Below are 19,798 nucleotides of genomic sequence, written 5' to 3' on the forward strand. Positions count from 1 at the left end.
GCGGAGACGTCAGGCCAACAGCCATTCAGAGTGCAGCTATTGTTGTCCGTGTAAAATAAATACGGAATTGTTCAGAAACCATGGGAAAGTAGAAATAAATCGTAACTAAAGAGTAAATAACGAAATAGTAAATGAGAGCGACTCATTTTGTTTTTTTGCTTTAAATTGCCAATTCATTATGACACCCCATAGAAAATCAATTTGATACAGAAACTGCGATAACTGTAGAACGATAATACAAAGAAATTTACAATAATTTAGTTACGTATCGCATTTTATGAAACAAAAATACATGAAAAAGCTAGGGTGGCAAACAGGTTTTTGTATGAAAGGTAAAAAAGGACTATTTTTAAAATATCTAAATATTTGGTAATAAGTAGGATTATAGCTATAATTCTTCGTTATCTTAAAGATTAATATTCATCCTTCAAAATTGTGTGTGTGTTTTTTTTGTGTGATGATTTATAAATATAAAACTTTTGAACTGTTTCAAAGCACACTTTTTTTTTTCGAAATGTACATTTTTTTTTAGAAATACTCATATATAAAAATGAAACCCGTGTTCCGTTGTCACGACATAACATGAAAACGGCTTGACCAATTTGGCTGATTTTTTTTGTAGTTTTCTAATACTCTGTACAAGGTTTTTACGGAAAAAAATATAAAGAAAATCTCTACGCTAAGGCGGTACGAAGTTCGCCGGGTCAGCTAGTTTATTTATAAATCACGGGCCATATAATTAGAAGCTATAAAAATCTATTCGAATAATATAGAATCGCTGATAAATACATAATGGTAAATATATAATAATATTCTTACACATACCGTTTCTATTCCAGTTACTAGAGCTGTTCGACTCGGAGGACCCTCGCGAGCGCGACTTCCTAAAAACAACACTGCACAGGATATACGGCAAGTTCCTAGTTCTCCGCGCCTACATACGGAAACAGATCAACAACGTGTTTTATAGGTGAGTGTTGTAAACATTATAATGTTTGGCTATTGAAGATTTACGTAAAAACGGCCCTCCCAAGTGTAGTGTCATCGTTATCGTAAAACTAATTTAAAAACGACGAAACACTTTAAACCTGAATTGTCTTCAGTGTAACCAAACTACTACCAGAAGAATCACCAAATTCATTCTATCACCAATTTTGGTCCCTAATATAGTGATAACATCCACGATTCTGAGTATAATTGCTCGAGCTCATGATTATACTAAGGTGAGCGGAGAAATGGTTTGGAAAACCAATCAGATATCATTCATTATTGAAGAATGAAATCTGATTGGTTATTCAAAACAAAACACTTCTCCACCTCGTTCCGCCTTGGTGGAAACCGGGTCTAACTTAAGTCCCCAGCGAGATTCTTTCCCGCAACTGCTGGACTTAATCTTCACTATCGCTGATTCCCAAATTTTGTTCTACTAATTATGCCGAAGGAGAAAATAGTTGTTTCTCGCAGTGCCACCTTTCTTGGAATGGATACTTTACCTATAGATAAAGTTTTACATCGCGAGACTTCCCTAGCAAACCGTTCAGTTATCGGTGATTGCAACAAGCTAAATTGTATTGCAATGGAAATAGCGTGGAAATGAAACGTCGTCCACACTCGCAGCCACGTTGTAAATGTAGGTCTTAGTAAGCCTCTGCCTACTACGTAATAATACATATGTATAGTCCGCAAAGAGGTTCCGATATATTTCATATTCACGACTCTATTCGTCTTTTTCTCTCACCTTTATTGTCATGAGCCAGATATAGGTTTATTTTAGGTCATGCGCTTTATTGTGACTTTATAGGTGACCCGTGAGTTACGTAAAGAATCGTTCAATATGAACTAGGTAAGATATTCATTGAATTTTTTTTATGTATAGAGTAGTTTTCTATCTGCTTAGATCTTTGTAATATTGAATCAACTTGATTTTTTGAAAATAAATATAATGCCTTACTGTCTATCCTACTACCTACAGAGTTTTTTGGTAGGATAGTATCAAAACTATTAACTTCTGAAAGCACGTTACTTCGTGCGGTTCGTGTAATTATCATAGAACGTCGTTATGGAAATATTTCAGTCTGAGGCTATCAAGTTACAGTAGAAAAGACCTTGTAATACGATATAGGTGTCCAACAATCGAAACGATTTTCCCATAGTTATATCCTAATGGCCACTTGACTTATTCTCAATCGATAATAACGATCGGTTGGCGCTGTTCCTCCATTGTGAGGCATCTGTAATGGCTCACGATAGCTCAGCCGGACCTTTTTTGTGCTATTACGGTTTCGTCATATACAGCCTTGGCCAAAAGTATTGAGCACCCATGTTATTTATTAATTTTGAAGGAATTATACATGTGTCTGAATCAAAACAGTTTTTAACAGTTTTATATTGTTTATTTACAACAAAAAAATGTTTGACGGTAGGTACCACACACTCCGGGGTAAATTCTTCGTCTACTCGACGACGGACAAATGTCACACCAGGTGTGCCAACAATCTGTAAAGTAACGAAATTTTGTTAAGTGTTTTTCGGTCCAATATTTATTTTTACAAATATAGTTTTATAATATTATTGTCGCGTATTGTTATTACATGATATTGGCTAACTTACCTCAAAGTTTGATTCATCTGACCACACAATGTTTTTCAAATCTTCCTCAGTGAAAGTTTGGTATTTTAAAGCCTACTCGTAACGAGCTGTTTTGGTCTTTTCTGAGAGCCATGGCTTCTTTCTGGCTGTATAGCCCTTAAGCCCAGCTTCTTGGAGTCTTCTGCGAGTTGTTCTTGCAGAAATTGGCGTATTAATTTCAGCTGATAACTCAGCAGCGAGGTCGGAAGAAGTTTTTTTATGATTTTTCAAAGACTAACAATACTACAGTATCATAGCTAAACATCTCGAAACGTGTTTTATTGCACGTTGTGCCGTGAGTTTATGTTTCAAAACCTGTCAAGGAAAGGTTTTTATCAAATATCTTTGAGTATCTTTTATAGTTATCATGTATAAGCAGTATTTAGGGGGTGCTCAATACTTTTGGCCAAGGCTGTACTTATCTTCTGCGACTATTATAGAACAATCAGAGTCCAAATAAAGTTTTTCTCCGCATTGCGTAAGTTAAATAAATGTCAGCTCAATGACACTGGCCGCGTGAAGGTGTTTGTTTTGTCCCAGCGTCAATAGTGAATCTTTATGTACGCGCATTGGACTTACTAATGTTTACATAAATGAATGTAATAAAGTATATTATAATACATCTGTGTTAGAATTTAGATAAGGTTCCAAATGATCCAGACACGAGCAAACTGTTTTGAAGGTTTGATTGATTCCGATTTGAATACGAATCAAGTACAGTTTTATAGGAATCGTCAATTCGATATCCTGTGAATTTGAGATCAACTAAAGATATTCCCAACCTTGGTTAAATTTAAGTTCTAATAATTTAGCCCACTGATAACCAGCTTGCTAGCCTCTATGTTCAGCAGTGAACGTCCTGAATGAAGATAATGAATCATAAGAAACCTCATTTTCCTTCTTAAAGTGATAAATGGTTTTGTACAGGTTTATCTACGAGACAGAGCACCATAACGGCATCGCGGAACTGCTGGAGATTCTTGGCTCCATCATCAATGGGTTCGCGCTGCCGCTCAAGGAGGAGCACAAACTCTTCTTGCTCAGGGTAAAGTGTCAAAAATCTGCAATTTGTTATGAAGATATTACTTTTAGAATTACTGTTTTTTGAGATATTACTTTCAGCTTTACATCTGGAGCTTATGGATTGTGAAAGACTTGCCGATTCGATTAGACTAAAGTCTGGTCGCCGAGCACGTAGAATTTCGTCCAATGACCCCAAGCTACCCATCCTTATCGCTCGCGCGTAATTATGTTGCTGTCGCGCTCGCACACTAACTGCGGCCGCCCGTCACACAGTCGTGACAGCAATATAATTACGCGCGAGCGATAAGGATGGGTAGCTTGCGGTCATTGGACGTAATTCTATCTGCTCGGCGACCGGACTATAGAACAACTGAGTTACTTCTGGAAACTAATGAATTCGAAAGCAGGGGGAATGTGTAGGTGGCAATAGTCCTTATACATCGGCCTACTTATTCGGGAAAACTGGTTCGATCTCCGAATGCTAGACTATTGTGCCGAACCCTTTCCGAAATATTTTGCCATCGGACTACCGTTTCGAGAAAATGTCTGTTCGAACCTCGTCAAGCGCTGCATTATTATGTTGAACATGTTTAGCGAGATTGGTACCTAATATTGTTCAATTTTTATGTATCAACAGCACCTAAAGCTAACTAGTGCTATGTTAATAGGTGCGATTTTGCTGTGCCACCTACTCTACCACCTGCTAGCTTGACTAGTAGGTTTCTTTGCCAAGTGACTTCTGTAACTTAGTCTTAAAGTGAAATGTTTCCAGGTGTTGTGGATGGCAACACTGGGTTGCACATGTATCAATGATACCAACCGTAAAATAAACAGTTGACTACCAAACTCATGTCTTTGATTACAATACCAGGTACTACTGCCCCTGCATAAAGCCAAGTCGCTGTCGGTGTACCACGCGCAGCTGGCCTACTGCGTGGTGCAGTTCCTGGAGAAGGACCCCTCCCTGACGCAGCCCGTAGTTAGGTGAGGAGTGAAATAATTTTATTGCCAAATACTTTATATGACTTTGCAATGCAATAACAATAGTGTCCATGTATCGTTAGCAGTTAGTTTAGGTTCCTGGACTACTCCTGCCCGTAGTTAGGTGAGGTTTTAGAATAGAAATATCACTATTATCAATCCAAAAAAGCAACTGCAGACTACCAGTATCCGTGACGCGCTCTCTGCCGTCACGGCTTATACTGAGCGGATACCATTTTGGTAGCTGTACTTTGTTGAATAGCTTTTGTTATGACCTCACTTTTTCCATTTCTCTTATGACACCAAAGCAAATAAAAAAATATTAGTATGAGTCAATACATACATGTCTAACTAAAGTAAAAACTTTTTCTTCACAGAGCGTTATTAAAATACTGGCCCAAAACACACTCGCCCAAAGAGGTGATGTTCCTGAACGAGATGGAAGAAATACTGGACGTGATCGAGCCGGCCGAGTTCCAGAAGATCATGGACCCGCTGTTCCGGCAGCTGGCCAAGTGTGTGTCCAGTCCGCACTTCCAGGTTAGTGTGTGCTCTATGACCAGAGTAAATACAAATGAGTAGGTCATCTTCATAGAAACGCACGGGCGCGGTTTGTATGTGAGCGCGCCAACACGTATGCGGCGCGCACGCACACACTGACAAAATTTTGCGGGGATTAGCGGGGAGCCAGTCGTGGTTGCGCCGAATTTTGTCAGTGTGTGCGTGCGCGCCGCATACGTATATTGGCGCGCTCACATACAAACCGCACTCGGTGCGTTTCTATGAAGATGACCTACTCATTTGTATTTACTCTGCTATGGCGTAGGTAATAGAGGCGATGTTCCTATGAGACGTGAGGAGATACTGGCCAAATGTGTGTCTAGCCCGCACTTCCAGGTCAGTGTGTGCTCTATGGCGTAGGTAATAGAGGTGATGTTCCTACGAGACGGAGGAGATACTGGCCAAGTGTGTGTCCAGCCCACACTTCCAGGTCAGTGTGTGCTCTATGGCGTAGGTAATAGAGGCGATGTTCCTACAAGACGGAGGAGATACTGGCCAAGTGTGTGTCCAGTCCACACTTCCAGGTCAGTGTCTGCTCTATGGCGTAGGTAATAGAGGTGATGTTTCTATGAGATAGAAGAGATACTGGCCAAGTATGTGTCCAGCCCGCACTTCCAGGTCACTGTATGCTCTATGGCGTAGGTAATAGAGGTGATGTTCTTACGAGATGGAGTAGATACAAAGCTCATAACTGCACATAGGCACTTCCAGGTCAGTTGTATGTGCTTTATGGTCCAGGTAATAAGGTCTAATTTAGTAAAAATCACGGGATTCAATCTTATCACAACAACATGATGAAATCAATAAGCCGTAATGAAACAATATCCCAATAAACAATATTCGTACGTACACAAACACAGTTTGTGTAACGAACCGCGAAAACGAACGCAAACATCCCATATCGAGTTACATTGCCCGTAATATCTGACAAATACTTGCTAAAGGAAACCTCCTGGATGTAGGGTTGCCCTCTTGCCCTCTATTATGAATCACTAAAGCAAATGAGAGATAAATAAATGTTTATTTTTTTCCTTATCGAAACCAAATCTGAAAAATATTCTGCAAACTATAATGATGATGGTATACTAACACTTCATTTGACATTTGCGATCCTAAGTAAGCCCTAACACGGATAAATACTTAACATTTCACACTGCACTGAGCGGCAACGGTATCAACACAGTTCCTTGTGCCGAATTGTTAACTCGTCAAATTAGTAAAATATTCATTTCTATGGAAGCGCCAGAAATACTAAGTTGGACGTCTTGACGTAAGAAAATTTGCCGAGTTACACACCTCTATCTTCTGGCAATATCCTAACACTATTTCCTAAGCAATTCCGTCCTGCAAGACCATGACATACGTTTATTTATTTGTTTCTTATTGCCATGTCCTCTTGCCTTGCCAATAAAAAATCTATTTCCTGCCTTACCAAGTAACCATCTATTAGATCCTTACCAAATAACGGTATAGTTATTCTCTATCGTTAATTCAGACGTTGACGTCACAAATCCTGGTTACCCCGGAACCTCGCCAACCCTACCGCTGGCGCGGCGCCAGCTGGTTTATTAGTTGATTGTTACATTTATACGAAAATGCCGTCGTGAATCTTGCTTATTCCGCATCGTGTTGACGCTCTGGGTAATCAAAATATTTATTAGAGGTTGAAGTATAGTTGGCACATCTAGATAAACATGGAACTTATGTGTTTGCAATATTAGAGCGATTTTGCTCTGAAAATCTGATAAGCTGTCGACTGTACAGCTCATATTGTAAAATCGTACTTATTAGAAATCCCTCAATTAGGTTAATCCCCCGACACCTTTTTTCGTAACCATGCATAGTAAAAATATTATCTACAGAACCGTCGTCCTTGATGCAATTCAGTAGCGCTTTACGGATTGACCTAGTAACGAAGATATTTTTTAGACCAGCTCTATCGTGGATATTGGTTTTAAGAGCAGAACAGATCCATAATGACAAAAAATCACTGAGATTTAAAAATGTATTAACGCTCATCATGTAGAAAATGTACAGTCTAATGTGCTGTCGACTGTACATAGCTAGCCTATTTAATATCTGTGATAATAGCTGAGATGCTTCAAGAAGCTCCGCCATAAAGCTGCCAAATGACAAGTGATTAGTGATCAGTGCGAACACCTCATGCGAACATACGTCCAACCAGAACTGTTGTATCCTTTGTAATTTTAATCTGTTGTGCTGTCCACAGAACAATAAAAAATATGTTATAATTTTTGTCCACAGGTGGCCGAAAGAGCACTATACTACTGGAACAACGAGTACATAATGTCGCTTATATCCGACAACGCGACGTACATCCTGCCGATCATGTTCCCCTCTCTGTACCGGAACACGAAGAGCCATTGGAACAAGACCATCCACGGGCTGGTGTATAACGCTCTCAAATTGTTCATGGAGATGAACCAGAAGCTCTTCGATGAGTGCACGCAGCAGTACAAGCAGGAGAAACAGAAGTGAGTCGTGTCTGTTTATGTTCCGGAACATTTGTAGCCACTGGAACATTTTTAACACAAGGAACAGTTTTTTTTCGTCTTATTATGTTCTGGAAAATAACTAGCCATTATTATACCAGTTAACAGCTCAAGTTTTCAAAAATAAATACAGATATTTAAAATGTATTATAATGTGTACAAACAAATATCAAATAAAATTGAATAAGAGATGAGAAGAATGAGCAACTAAAAAACGATACCACGGAAACATTATGTCCAAATGAAATATGTAAAAAACTCATTAATTTCTGTAAGTAGGCTTTACCTCGTAAGACCGAAGAGTAAATTGTGTCGACTTCTAAGTATCGCCGAATGTGCTTTCAGAAGAACGAATAATTTGAAGTAGTAAACGCCGAGCACTTCGAGTAAAAAAATTTCTATGTTAGAGATTTTCTTTTGCATTCATATTTTCTGGGGCCCTATACAGTGTGTCCGGGCTTGTAGTGATCAAANAATATCCCTCAGATTGAGTTAAGAATAAAACCAATTAATAACTTGAGCCTCATACTTATTTGCTTTCGCCCCGGGTGACCTTATATCTAATGCTGACTTATCCCCAAGAACTCCTCCTGACTCACTAGGAACTTGTCAGACTAACTTCTGACGCTGACCACTCACCAGGAACCCGTCATAAACGATCATCTGATACTGACCATTTATCAGGGTCCCATCCATAGAGATATACAGGGTGTTAGGTAAATGGGTATATGAGCCGACACTAGCCCATGTTAACACGACCATATAAATGGTATGGTGAAGTCAGAAAGGACATCATCCATTTTGGTCCAAAATCAAAAGTGCCGGCCAAAAAATAAAAGTGCTGTATTCTGATAGAATACGACCGCCTTAGCATTTATTACTATGGCACCAAAGCTGTAGCACCACTGTGCATCGTAGTATTTGAGTTCTAAAAATATATGAAACGACTTACTTTGATCTCAAATACTACGACGCACAGTGGTGCTACAACTTTGGTGTCATAGTAACAAATGCTACGGCGGACATATTCTGTCAGAATACAGCACTTATTTTTTATTGGCCGACATTTTTGATTTTGAACAAAAAATGTATGAATCGTCGATGAATTTTAGATCTCAAATACTCGACGCATGGACTAGCTGGCGCACACTCACCAGGAACTCGTCGCGGATGAAGTACTTGGCGCGGGACACGTCGGGGTGTAGCGCGGCGCTGTGTCCGAGTGCCGCTGACGTCACTGCTGGACTAGCTGGCGCACACTCACCAGGAACTCGTCGCGGATGAAGTACTTGGCGCGGGACACGTCGGGGTGTAGCGCGGCGCTGTGTCCGAGTGCCGCTGACGTCACTGCTGGACTAGCTGGCGCACACTCACCAGGAACTCGTCGCGGATGAAGTACTTGGCGCGGGACACGTCGGGGTGTAGCGCGGCGCTGTGTCCGAGTGCCGCTGACGTCACTGCTGGACTAGCTGGCGCACACTCACCAGGAACTCGTCGCGGATGAAGTACTTGGCGCGGGACACGTCGGGGTGTAGCGCGGCGCTGTGTCCGAGTGCCGCTGACGTCACTGCTGGACTAGCTGGCGCACACTCACCAGGAACTCGTCGCGGATGAAGTACTTGGCGCGGGACACGTCGGGGTGTAGCGCGGCGCTGTGTCCGAGTGCCGCTGACGTCACTGCTGGACTAGCTGGCGCACACTCACCAGGAACTCGTCGCGGATGAAGTACTTGGCGCGGGACACGTCGGGGTGTAGCGCGGCGCTGTGTCCGAGTGCCGCTGACGTCACTGCTGGACTAGCTGGCGCACACTCACCAGGAACTCGTCGCGGATGAAGTACTTGGCGCGGGACACGTCGGGGTGTAGCGCGGCGCTGTGTCCGAGTGCCGCTGACGTCACTGCTGGACTAGCTGGCGCACACTCACCAGGAACTCGTCGCGGATGAAGTACTTGGCGCGGGACACGTCGGGGTGTAGCGCGGCGCTGTGTCCGAGTGCCGCTGACGTCACTGCTGGACTAGCTGGCGCACACTCACCAGGAACTCGTCGCGGATGAAGTACTTGGCGCGGGACACGTCGGGGTGTAGCGCGGCGCTGTGTCCGAGTGCCGCTGACGTCACTGCTGGACTAGCTGGCGCACACTCACCAGGAACTCGTCGCGGATGAAGTACTTGGCGCGGGACACGTCGGGGTGTAGCGCGGCGCTGTGTCCGAGTGCCGCTGACGTCACTGCTGGACTAGCTGGCGCACACTCACCAGGAACTCGTCGCGGATGAAGTACTTGGCGCGGGACACGTCGGGGTGTAGCGCGGCGCTGTGTCCGAGTGCCGCTGACGTCACTGCTGGACTAGCTGGCGCACACTCACCAGGAACTCGTCGCGGATGAAGTACTTGGCGCGGGACACGTCGGGGTGGTCGCGCGCGTCGGGCGCGGCGTCGGGCGGCGTCTGGTAGCGCGCGAACTCCGCGAAGTACTCCTCGAGGCGCGACTTGCCGGCCAACACCTTCTCGGCTAGAAGGTCCTGCTTGTTCAGGAAAAGTATCACTGATATCGTGCGGAGCCATCTGGGGACAAGATATTTTGACTGTTAAAAGTGCGCAACGATAGAAAAATTGTATTCAACAAGACGGTTGTGATAGTTAACACCAAACTTCAGCTTCAAGCTGTTGACTCTTGACTGCAAGAGCGGTCCGTGTATGTTGATCACTGACTAACTGCTCGAGCTGTCCGTGTATTGCCGGCCTTAGGCCTGCCAGTGATAACTGCTCGAGCAGTTGGTATTAACTGCTCAACAAATCACAAGTGCGCGCGCCGTGGAATGAAGAAAGTGGGCGGAAGTAACTGCGCGAGAGCTGTCGACAGCTCGAGCAGTCAGTGTATGGCTGGCGACTGCTTGACCGCACGATGAAAATTCACCGTGCTGTCGACCGCCCGAATCAGTTGCAACCGCTCGAGCGGTTCGTGTATGTGCGTCCATAGAACTCTGCAGTTCACTGTGCAGTCGCAGCTTCAAGCTGTCGACCCTGACTGTTTCAAGCGGTCCGTGTATTGCCGGCCTTAGGTCATTTTTTAGCCTCTACTGCAGAAGGACGAGCTTTTTTAATTTGCCAGAGGGAAATTGAGTATTTGTTTACTTGTGTTGGCCTGTGATGAGCACTATACTGGCTCGCGAGCACTATAAAGGACGATTCCCATTGTGCCCGCAGCACGCACCTGTTGTTCCATATGCTCTTGAACAGGTCCAGCGACTCGCGCAGGCGGTTCTGCGTGGGATCCTCGCGCAGCACCATGTTGTAGGACGAGCAGGCCGTCACGTCGTTGAAGCACTGACTCCACTCGCGAACACTCTTAAGGGGTCGGTGCAGCACTGCACTGGCTCCACTATAATGGGTCGGTACAGCACGGGCTCCACTCTAAGGGGTCGGTGCAGCACGGGCCCCACTCTTAGAGGTCGGTGCAGCACTGGCTCCACTCGTAAGGGGTCGGTGCAGCACTGGCTCCACTCTAAGAGGTCGGTGCAGCACGGGCTCTACTCTAAGAGGTCGGTGCAGCACTGGCTCCACTCTAAGGGGTCGGTGCAGCACTGGATCCACTCTTAAGGGGTCGGTGCAGCACGGGCCCCACTCTTAGATGTCGGTGCAGCACGGGCCCCACTCTAAGAGGTCGGTGCAGCACGGGCCCCACTCTTAGAGGTCGGTGCAGCACTGGCCGCACTCGCGAGCACTCTAAGGCGCCCGCATCACGCACCTGTTGTTCCATATGCTCTTGAACAGGTCCAGCGACTCGCGCAGGCGGTTCTGCGTGGGATCCTCGCGCAGCACCATGTTGTAGGACGAGCAGGCCGTCACGAAGATGATGGCCGTCACGTCGTTGAAGCACTGGATCCACTTGCGTCGCTCGTCGCGCTGGCCGCCCACATCAAACATGCTGGAAAGATAAACGTTATTGGTCAACATCAATAGGCTAGATGATTTGTCATCTATTTTCTATATTTCAATTATTTGTCCGTCAGACAGATAATTAGAAAATATTAGACTCATATTTTTTATTTTCTTTCATAATTAAATAATAACAGTACTAGTTGAAATGGTGCGATACGTCACGCTTGAGTAGAATTTTTACTCAAAAATGACGTCACGCGACATTTCAACTCAATATAATACTGTAATTATTCGATTATGGAAAAAAAAATATGAGTCTAATATTTTCTAATTATCTGTCTGACGGACTAAATAGAATTTCGATTTCATTACCCAGTCATCATCCCTATTTAGTCAAAGGATATCCACTGATAGATAAAGACCTCCTATAATTTCTAGATTGGCCAGTTGGAAATATAAGATCACACCTTTTCACCTTTTGGGTAGAAATCTCACGCTGCGCTTGCCAGTACTTGCCCCAGCTACCCATCCTTATCGCTCGCGTGTAATTATATTGCTGTCGCGCTCGCACATTCACTGCGGCCGCCCGTCGCACAGTCGCTATAGTTACGTTAAGTTACTAGCAAGTGACAGGACCTTACTCTACAGTTTTAGCGCTCACCAGTTAGCGCCACTGTTGAGTAAGGTCCTGTCACTTGCTAGTAGCGAAGACAGTGGCACCAACTTGTGAGCGCTAAAGTGGTAGGAGGACTATCGCATTTGCACTCATTAAGATGGCGCCACTGTAGAGTAAGGTCCTGTCAATCGCCAGGGGTGCCAACTGTTAAGTATAAAAACGATAGCCCTCATTACGCACGAGCGATAAGGGTGGGTAGCTTGGAAACATTGGACGAAATTCTACGTGCTCGGCGACCGGGCTTTAGTAGTTTCTATGACAGTCTTGCTGCCATATCTAGCACGTTATTGTGGTATTTTTATGCCCAAAGAGTAGACTACCAAGTAGAGTTAGCTACGAAAATAAATCAAAATGATAAGTTTTGAAATTCATTTCTGTGTATTTTGACCAAATTGTTCTGTCCGTATCAGGAATGACAGAGGACCTAAAAGTTTAATTATGCTCACCTGGTCCAGAAAGCTGACGTCTCACCAGATACTCCTCATGATGCTGACCACTCACCAGGAATTCCTCACGGATGAAGTACTTGGCGCGCGAAACCTCGGGATGGTCGGAGGTGTTTTTTTTTTGTTTGGCGGTATCTGGTAGTCCGGCTGCTTGATTATGTGCACCTGGTCCAGGAAGCTGACGTCTCACGAGGCACTCCTGATGCTGACCAGGAACTCGTCACGGGATGATCGCAGGCGTCAGGTGGCTTCTAGTAGCGCGCGAACTCTCTTCTCACCAGGCACTCGTCATAGACTAACTGACGCTGAACAGAACAGAACTCACTGGAAATTAACTTTGTCGACGACGAACTGCGTCTCGAATATGCCCGTCCGTCGGCGTGTAGCACCTGATCTAGGAAGCTGACGTCTCACCAGACACTCGTCCTGATACTGACCACTCATCAGGCACTCGTCACGGATAAGGTACTTGGCGCGAGATCTCGGGATGGTCGTGGGCATCGGGCGACGTTTGGTAGCGTGCAAAAACTCTCTCCAAGAGCTCCTGACACTCGTCATAGACTAACTGAACAGAACGGAACTCACNACTTGGCGCGAGATCTCGGGATGGTCGTGGGCATCGGGCGACGTTTGGTAGCGTGCAAAAACTCTCTCCAAGAGCTCCTGACACTCGTCATAGACTAACTGAACAGAACGGAACTCACTGGAAATTAACTTTGTCGACGACGAACTGCGTCTCGAATATGCCCGACGTTAGCACTCGGCAGCGCAGGATGTCCTGCTCCGTCGGCGTGTAGCACCTGGTCTAGGAAGCTGACGTCTCACCAGACACTCGTCCTGATACTGACCACTCTTCAGGAACTCGTCACGGATAAGGTACTTGGCGCGAGACCTCGGGATGGTCGTGGGCAACGGGCAACGTTTGGTAGCGTGCAAAAACTCTCTCCAAGAGCTCCTGACACTCGTCATAGACTAACTGAACAGAACAGAACTCACTGGAAATTAACTTTGTCGACGACGAACTGCGTCTCGAATATGCCCGACGTTAGCACTCGGCAGCGCAGGATGTCCTGCTCCGTCGGCGTGTAGTCCGGCTGCTTGATTATGTGCACCTGGTCCAGGAAGCTGCAATGGAAGTTAAAGTTAATACATTTGAATATAGGGAATAGAATAGGGATGTCTCCTACGTAAAAGCAAGAGTTTCAGTTAGACCGTCAGTTAACTTATCAAAAAATACTCGACACGTATTTTTCACCTTTTCAAACTAATGGCACGTGACGTCAAGGCGTGGTTAAGACTTTGTGATGTTACGTGGAACTTCAACGCGCCATAACTTCGTAATTACTTGTTTGATTGATAAATAAATATACGTGTATAATATTTATGATAGACCTCCTAATTTTGATAGCGGCCTGCATCCAGCGCCTTCCTGTCCTTTATTCCCATCTACCCCCTTCAAGCTTGCCACCGGGGTGGTGGTTGGCACTCAACAGGTGGCGTTTACTACCCCGGTGGTCAATGGCAACTATTTCGTTTAATCTGCCTTCTTCGTAGTTAAAATACAGGGGCTTTATGAGGTCGTCGGTTCACTTTGTGGCATTGTCAATGCGAGGCCCCTGAAAATCGGGACAGAACTCGGGGACAAAATTAGGTGGTGCAACTCAGCCTAAGTGGGATGTCCCGTGCTAATTGGGACAGTTGACTACGCTCCCAAGGGACAGCTAATCAACACACGTACTACTTGGCACAGTCAATGAGCTGGTCATCACTAAGGAAAGCGGAATGTCCCGCCCTTGTTGAGACAGTTGATATCTCTTCCAGGGGACAGCTAATGTTGACACGTACTTCTTGGCACAGTCGTTGAACTGGTCATTACTAAGGAAAGCGGAATGTCCCGTTAACATAAAGTGAAATATCCCGCCCTTATTGGGACAGCTGACATGGCTCTCAGGTGACAGCTAATGTTGACACGTACTACTTGGCACAGTCGATGAGCTGGCCATCACTAAGGAAAGCGGAATGTCCCGTAAACAGAAAGTGAAATGTCACGCCCTTATTGGGACAGTTAACATCTCTTCCAGGGGACAGCTAATGTGACGTACGTACTACTTGGCACAGTTGAGACAGATGAGCTGGTCATCAAGTGACATTCCACGCATGTTACTTGATGTGTAGGTATATTTTAAAAGTGCATGTAATTTGGTTCCAAATAATTTTTCTTTCTTTCTTTCTTTCAAATGTGGACAGTTATCTACGCTTTTAGGGACAGCTATAATATTACCCATAACGTTCTAATTTTAAGTACATAATGGATGCAATAAAATATTGAGTATTGAGTATTGCTAAGCGTCGGGGACACGTACTACTTGGCACAGTCGATGAGCTGGTACTCGTTGCTGCGCTCGTAGGTGCGCTGCACGCCGAGGTCCTTCCACAGCTGCTCCGTGTGCTCGTAGAATTCCGCCGGGTAGTCGAAGTCCGGCTGGGACGCCACGTCCTGCGGGACAGGACGAATTACCATCACTATTTTATGAAAAACTAGCTGACCCTGCGAACTTTGTTCCGCCTTAATGGCAATAAATAAGCAAACTTTTTTTTTAATTTCGAACGGGATAAAAAGTATCCTATGTCCTTCTCCTGGCTCTAAACTACCTCCCTGACAATTTTCAGCGAAATCGGTTCAGCCGTTCTTGAGTTATAAGTGGAGTAACTAACACGACTTTCTTTTATATATATAGATCTAAATCATTAATTATGGGTAAGTGACACAGGGTAGAACCACAAAGTTAATATAACTCGAGGAATAGAGCAACAAAGAACTGAGCGAGCGAGATGTCACTAGCAACACCAAAAAAAGAGATGCGTCATATGCCCTCGCCGTCACGTCAAACAGAACCGTTTTTTTTTTCAACTATTTGACAGTTCGAAGGCACTTAGTGGCACGCTAAAAATTTTAACTCCGAGATATTTTTTTACCCGACTACGGCAAAGCAAAAGGAGGGTTATCAGAAATAGTGCTTCAGAAACGTGGTGACTGATTCAGTGATGTATTTATCGTACAAAACAGTGAAATATGATATCCAAAATAGGTTTCGTTTGACAGCTCGTGGTTGTTGTGTATCTATAGGGTAGGACACGCTAGTTAATTGACAATAATGTACTTTGCGTTTTTGTAAATTGCCAAAGGGGATTATGACGACCTCAGGCTTCGAATGTAGGCGATGCCACAGATTTACTTTTTTCGTTCGTTCACAATCTACGAAATAAGTTGTTGATAAATGTCACAAAATAATAATTATTAATATCTGAGATGCTATGCAAAGAAGAGTATGATTGTATGTAACATTAGGTCAAATACTTCCCCCATGTTATTTTGGTACTAAGTTGCAGACTTGCAAAGCCTTCGTTTCATAAATAATGTAACAAGCAGTTTCTTTAACAAAACGGTATTTAAAGAGAATCTGTTAATAAAAGCATTTAAAGAATGTAGGTTAGGCACATTGATTAGTCTATTTATTACATATGTACATATGTGTATATTTTACGTACTTGTATATAATCGACGCGCGCCTTATTTTCCGGCTTCTCAAGCGGTATGGGCGGTGTTAGGGTGCTCATCGCACCCGTAATTGTCTGAAAACAAACAAAAAGCACATTTTAGTACAACTTGTCATCGACAATACTGACGTCACTGTAAGTCTTGTAACTAGCTAGATTTTAACGAAATCAAGTTCGTACTCCTGAACTTCCCTGGTTGGGTTTTTATTGCAATATCTTGTTTCTGGCTACACATGAGTTGGCCAGGGAGAGTTTAACAGTGGGCATGATAGATGGGATGGGATAGTCCCATATGTCAGAGAACATTGCTTCTCGAATATTCTTCTACTCCCTTCAATGGAGGATACGCATCTGCTTCTTCCATGAAGGTCGACTTGAGGACAGTGAGACTCCTAACCTGTGTAATATGTTTTATCTAACCCTAACACATCTTCTACCCAACACTCACAAGTTTACCTATCCTCTTCCATTGTGAACTTTCCGGACTATAATGCGTCTTCTGTCCCCGCAATAAGGCGCACTATCGACTACTTCTCGCGGCGCTCTTTGTCCGAGAAGCCGTTGACGTGGAGGATGCATCTGCTTGACTATGGTCGACTGGCCGGACTATAATGCGTCTTCTGTCCATGCAATAAGGCGCACTGTCGACTACTCACAAGTATCGCGTCGCGGATGTTCTTCTTGATGTCCTCGATCTTCTCGCGGCGCTCCTTGACAGAGAAGCGTTGACGTGGAGGATACATCTGCTTGACTATGGTCGACTGGCCGGGCTATAATGCGTCTTCTGTCCCCGCAATAAGGCGCACTATTGATACTCACAAGTATCGCGTCGCGGATGTTCTTCTTGATGTCCTCGATCTTCTCGCGGCGCTCCTTGTCCGAGAAGCCGTTGACGTGGAGGATACATCTGCTTGACTATGGCCGACTGGCCGGACTATAATGCGTCTTCTGTCCCCGCAATAAGGCACACTCTACTGTACTCACAAGTATCGCGTCGCGGATGTTCTTCTTGATGTCCTCGATCTTCTCGCGGCGCTCCTTGTCCGAGAAGCCGTTGACGTGGAGGATGCGCATCTGCTTGACTATGGTCGACTTGCCGGACTCGCCGGCGCCGAGCAGAAGTAGCCGGTGCGTCGCACGGTATAGCTGGAAACAGGTAAAATTAAAGTTATTTCTCAAATAATACTGTGTGTAGAAAATCCTGACCGGCCCAAGGTATGGAGAATTGAACACTGACATTGTTGATGCCGCTTGATGGAAAGAGTGTATAGGCACTAATTGGACAGACTGCATCTACCTACACCCAACAGCAGGTGTAGTTATTGTCAAAGACGTGGCTTAAAACAAAACTATGTGCTATGAAGGCTGGGACATCTGACTTTCTGATCCTTGCAGCTATCACGCAAATATTCTTCGGCAGTTGGTGGAAGTTAGGGGGCGTCCATAAATTACGTGAGACTTTTAGGGGGGGGAGGGGGTCAACAAAAACCTCACTAAATCTCACGTGGGGGAGAGGGGGGGTCTCGGGAAATATCACGTAATTTTTTCCACAAGAAATAGAGAAATAGAGTTTGCCAGAAACTGGGTTTAAATCTTAAGTTAAAAAATTGGCCAAGTGCGTGTCGTGCCACGCGCAGTGTAGGGTTTCATAGTTGTCCGTCGTTATCCCAACTAATATTATAAATGCGAAAGTAACTCTGTCTGTCTGTCTGTCTGTCTGTCTGTCTGTCTGTTACGCTTTCNCAATTAGGGGGCGTCCATAAATTACGTGAGACTTTTAGGGGGGGAGGGGGTCAACAAAAACCTCACTAAATCTCACGTGGGGGAGAGGGGGGGTCTCGGGAAATATCACGTAATTTTTTCCACAAGAAATAGAGAAATAGAGTTTGCCAGAAACTGGGTTTAAATCTTAAGTTAAAAAATTGGCCAAGTGCGTGTCGTGCCACGCGCAGTGTAGGGTTTCGTAGTTGTCCGTCGTTATCACAATATATTTCAGAAGTAAGCAATTACTTCATGTAAAGTCACTTTTAATATTTTCTTCTAAGGAATTTTTATTAGGTATGAAATTTTATAATACATGAATAAAACGACTATTTTTCTGGATCTATTCGTAATCAGTGGGCTTAGTGCGCTTTACATCAATCGTCATCCGCTGCGACTGCGTAAATACCCTAGCAGATACTTTCAAGAACTAAAATCTTCAACTTTATAGATCTTTTTGATGCACTCGTTAGCGACAACGTTAAATGCAAACTCGCACTAAGCACACAAAAAAAATTGTCAGTTATATTATTCCAAAACTATTAAATTTCGGATTTTTTAAAAATATCACGTGAGATTTGGGGGTGGGGGAGGGGGTCAGGCAAAATCTCACCAAATCTCACCAAGGGGGGCGGGGGGGTTGAAAAATAGCCAAAATTGTCTCACGTAATTTATGGACGCCCCCTTACATCACCCTTGTCTGGCACCTATTCGATCGTTCATTTCATCCAAAAGACAAACTGTTGGACAAAGGCCTCTCTCCCAACGGTTTTCACAACAAGCGGCACTGCGCTGCCTGCATTCAGGTTCTGACACTCGTAGAAATTCTTAACACAGCAGACACCAGTAGCGTCACTGTCACCTCATACTAGCATGTCGCTTACGTGGGAGGGATAGCAACTTTAGAAAATAACGTTATTTTCCGACATGCGCTTCTGCGACTTGAGGCCTTCACTAGTTGGGTTTTTATCGGCGGAACGAGATGGGAACGGTCCCATATCTCTATAATGGTAATAAAAGTTAGTTAAGCTCCCAGCTCTAATTATTATAAGGGACAAACTTGACCTTTACTGTTTGGGTTTTTATTGGCGCTCAAGCTGTAGATCCTGGCTACACGAGTTGCAGCGGTGGGTAAGAGAGGTGGGAATAGTCCCGTTTAGTGAAGCTGCCAGTTTTACCTGTGTAGCGTACTGATCCGCTACCTCTTCCGCTACCGCTTATCATCTTGCGCCAGCGCCTAAAGTGGCATGATGATCAGGCGATTTCACCATCTACGCAACACCTAGGTCTAGGTAACACCTAGGTCACACTACACACTACACCTAGGGTTCCTATACCTGTTTATCTTTTTGCAGCTGCCGCGTGATAGCATCGCTGCGACGCTTCTGCGACTTGAGATCGTCGCTGTCGCCGCCGCTCTTGCCGCCCGGTGAGCCGAAGCACCCCATTGCAGACCACGCCGCCCACCTGTGGACAAGGAACGGCTTCTGTTAAGTAGCTGATAAAATTATCCAGCAGATTATAATATAATAACAAATAAAGTGAAATATTGTGGAAAACCTTGGAGGAGGCCTTTGTCCAGCAGTGGACGTCATTAGGCTGAAACGAACGAACGAACGAAAGTGAAATAATGTTTCGATGAGGCGTGCAATATCAGCGGTGGACACATATAAAAAACATTGAAAAAAGCATCGATAGTTATTTATTAGGCAAAATATTACGTGGTTTATTAACCAGTATAATACAGTAGAATTTCTATTCTACCATCCCC

At 44.4% G+C, this 19,798-nt stretch overlaps 2 protein-coding genes across 6 annotated transcripts in view; one reads left to right on the top strand and one right to left on the bottom strand.

Annotated features, from left to right (window-relative positions):
- LOC114360384 (G protein alpha s subunit) overlaps positions 1 to 19,798 on the bottom strand; it is a 63,003-nt gene that overhangs the window by 12,491 nt on the left and 30,714 nt on the right. For 3 of the 5 annotated variants that reach the window (XM_028315092.1, XM_028315094.1, XM_028315090.1), the window contains 7 exons: positions 19,365 to 19,494; positions 17,251 to 17,412; positions 16,258 to 16,341; positions 15,072 to 15,205; positions 13,705 to 13,833; positions 11,453 to 11,632; positions 10,071 to 10,269 (listed from right to left, as the gene is read on the bottom strand). In XM_028315092.1, coding sequence (XP_028170893.1) covers positions 10,071 to 10,269; positions 11,453 to 11,632; positions 13,705 to 13,833; positions 15,072 to 15,205; positions 16,258 to 16,341; positions 17,251 to 17,412; positions 19,365 to 19,494 — 1,018 coding nt within the window. Of the gene's footprint in view, positions 1 to 10,070; positions 10,270 to 11,452; positions 11,633 to 13,412; positions 13,487 to 13,704; positions 13,834 to 15,071; positions 15,206 to 16,257; positions 16,342 to 17,250; positions 17,413 to 19,364; positions 19,495 to 19,798 lie in introns of all 5 variants that reach the window. The other 2 variants (XM_028315091.1, XM_028315093.1) reach the window with 2 other exon arrangements.
- Positions 831 to 7,711, top strand: LOC114360376 (serine/threonine-protein phosphatase 2A 56 kDa regulatory subunit gamma isoform; the record flags this gene model as incomplete). The annotated part of the gene is made up of 5 exons (XM_028315078.1): positions 831 to 970; positions 3,556 to 3,673; positions 4,523 to 4,635; positions 5,010 to 5,172; positions 7,459 to 7,711. Coding segments are annotated over 5 exons (768 nt in total), but the record flags the coding sequence as incomplete, so codon positions are not given.

This window comes from Ostrinia furnacalis, unplaced genomic scaffold (assembly GCF_004193835.3).
Source record: "Ostrinia furnacalis isolate ACB-3 unplaced genomic scaffold, ASM419383v2 OfSCF4979, whole genome shotgun sequence".
In the NCBI taxonomy this organism is placed as follows: Eukaryota; Metazoa; Arthropoda; class Insecta; order Lepidoptera; family Crambidae; genus Ostrinia; species Ostrinia furnacalis.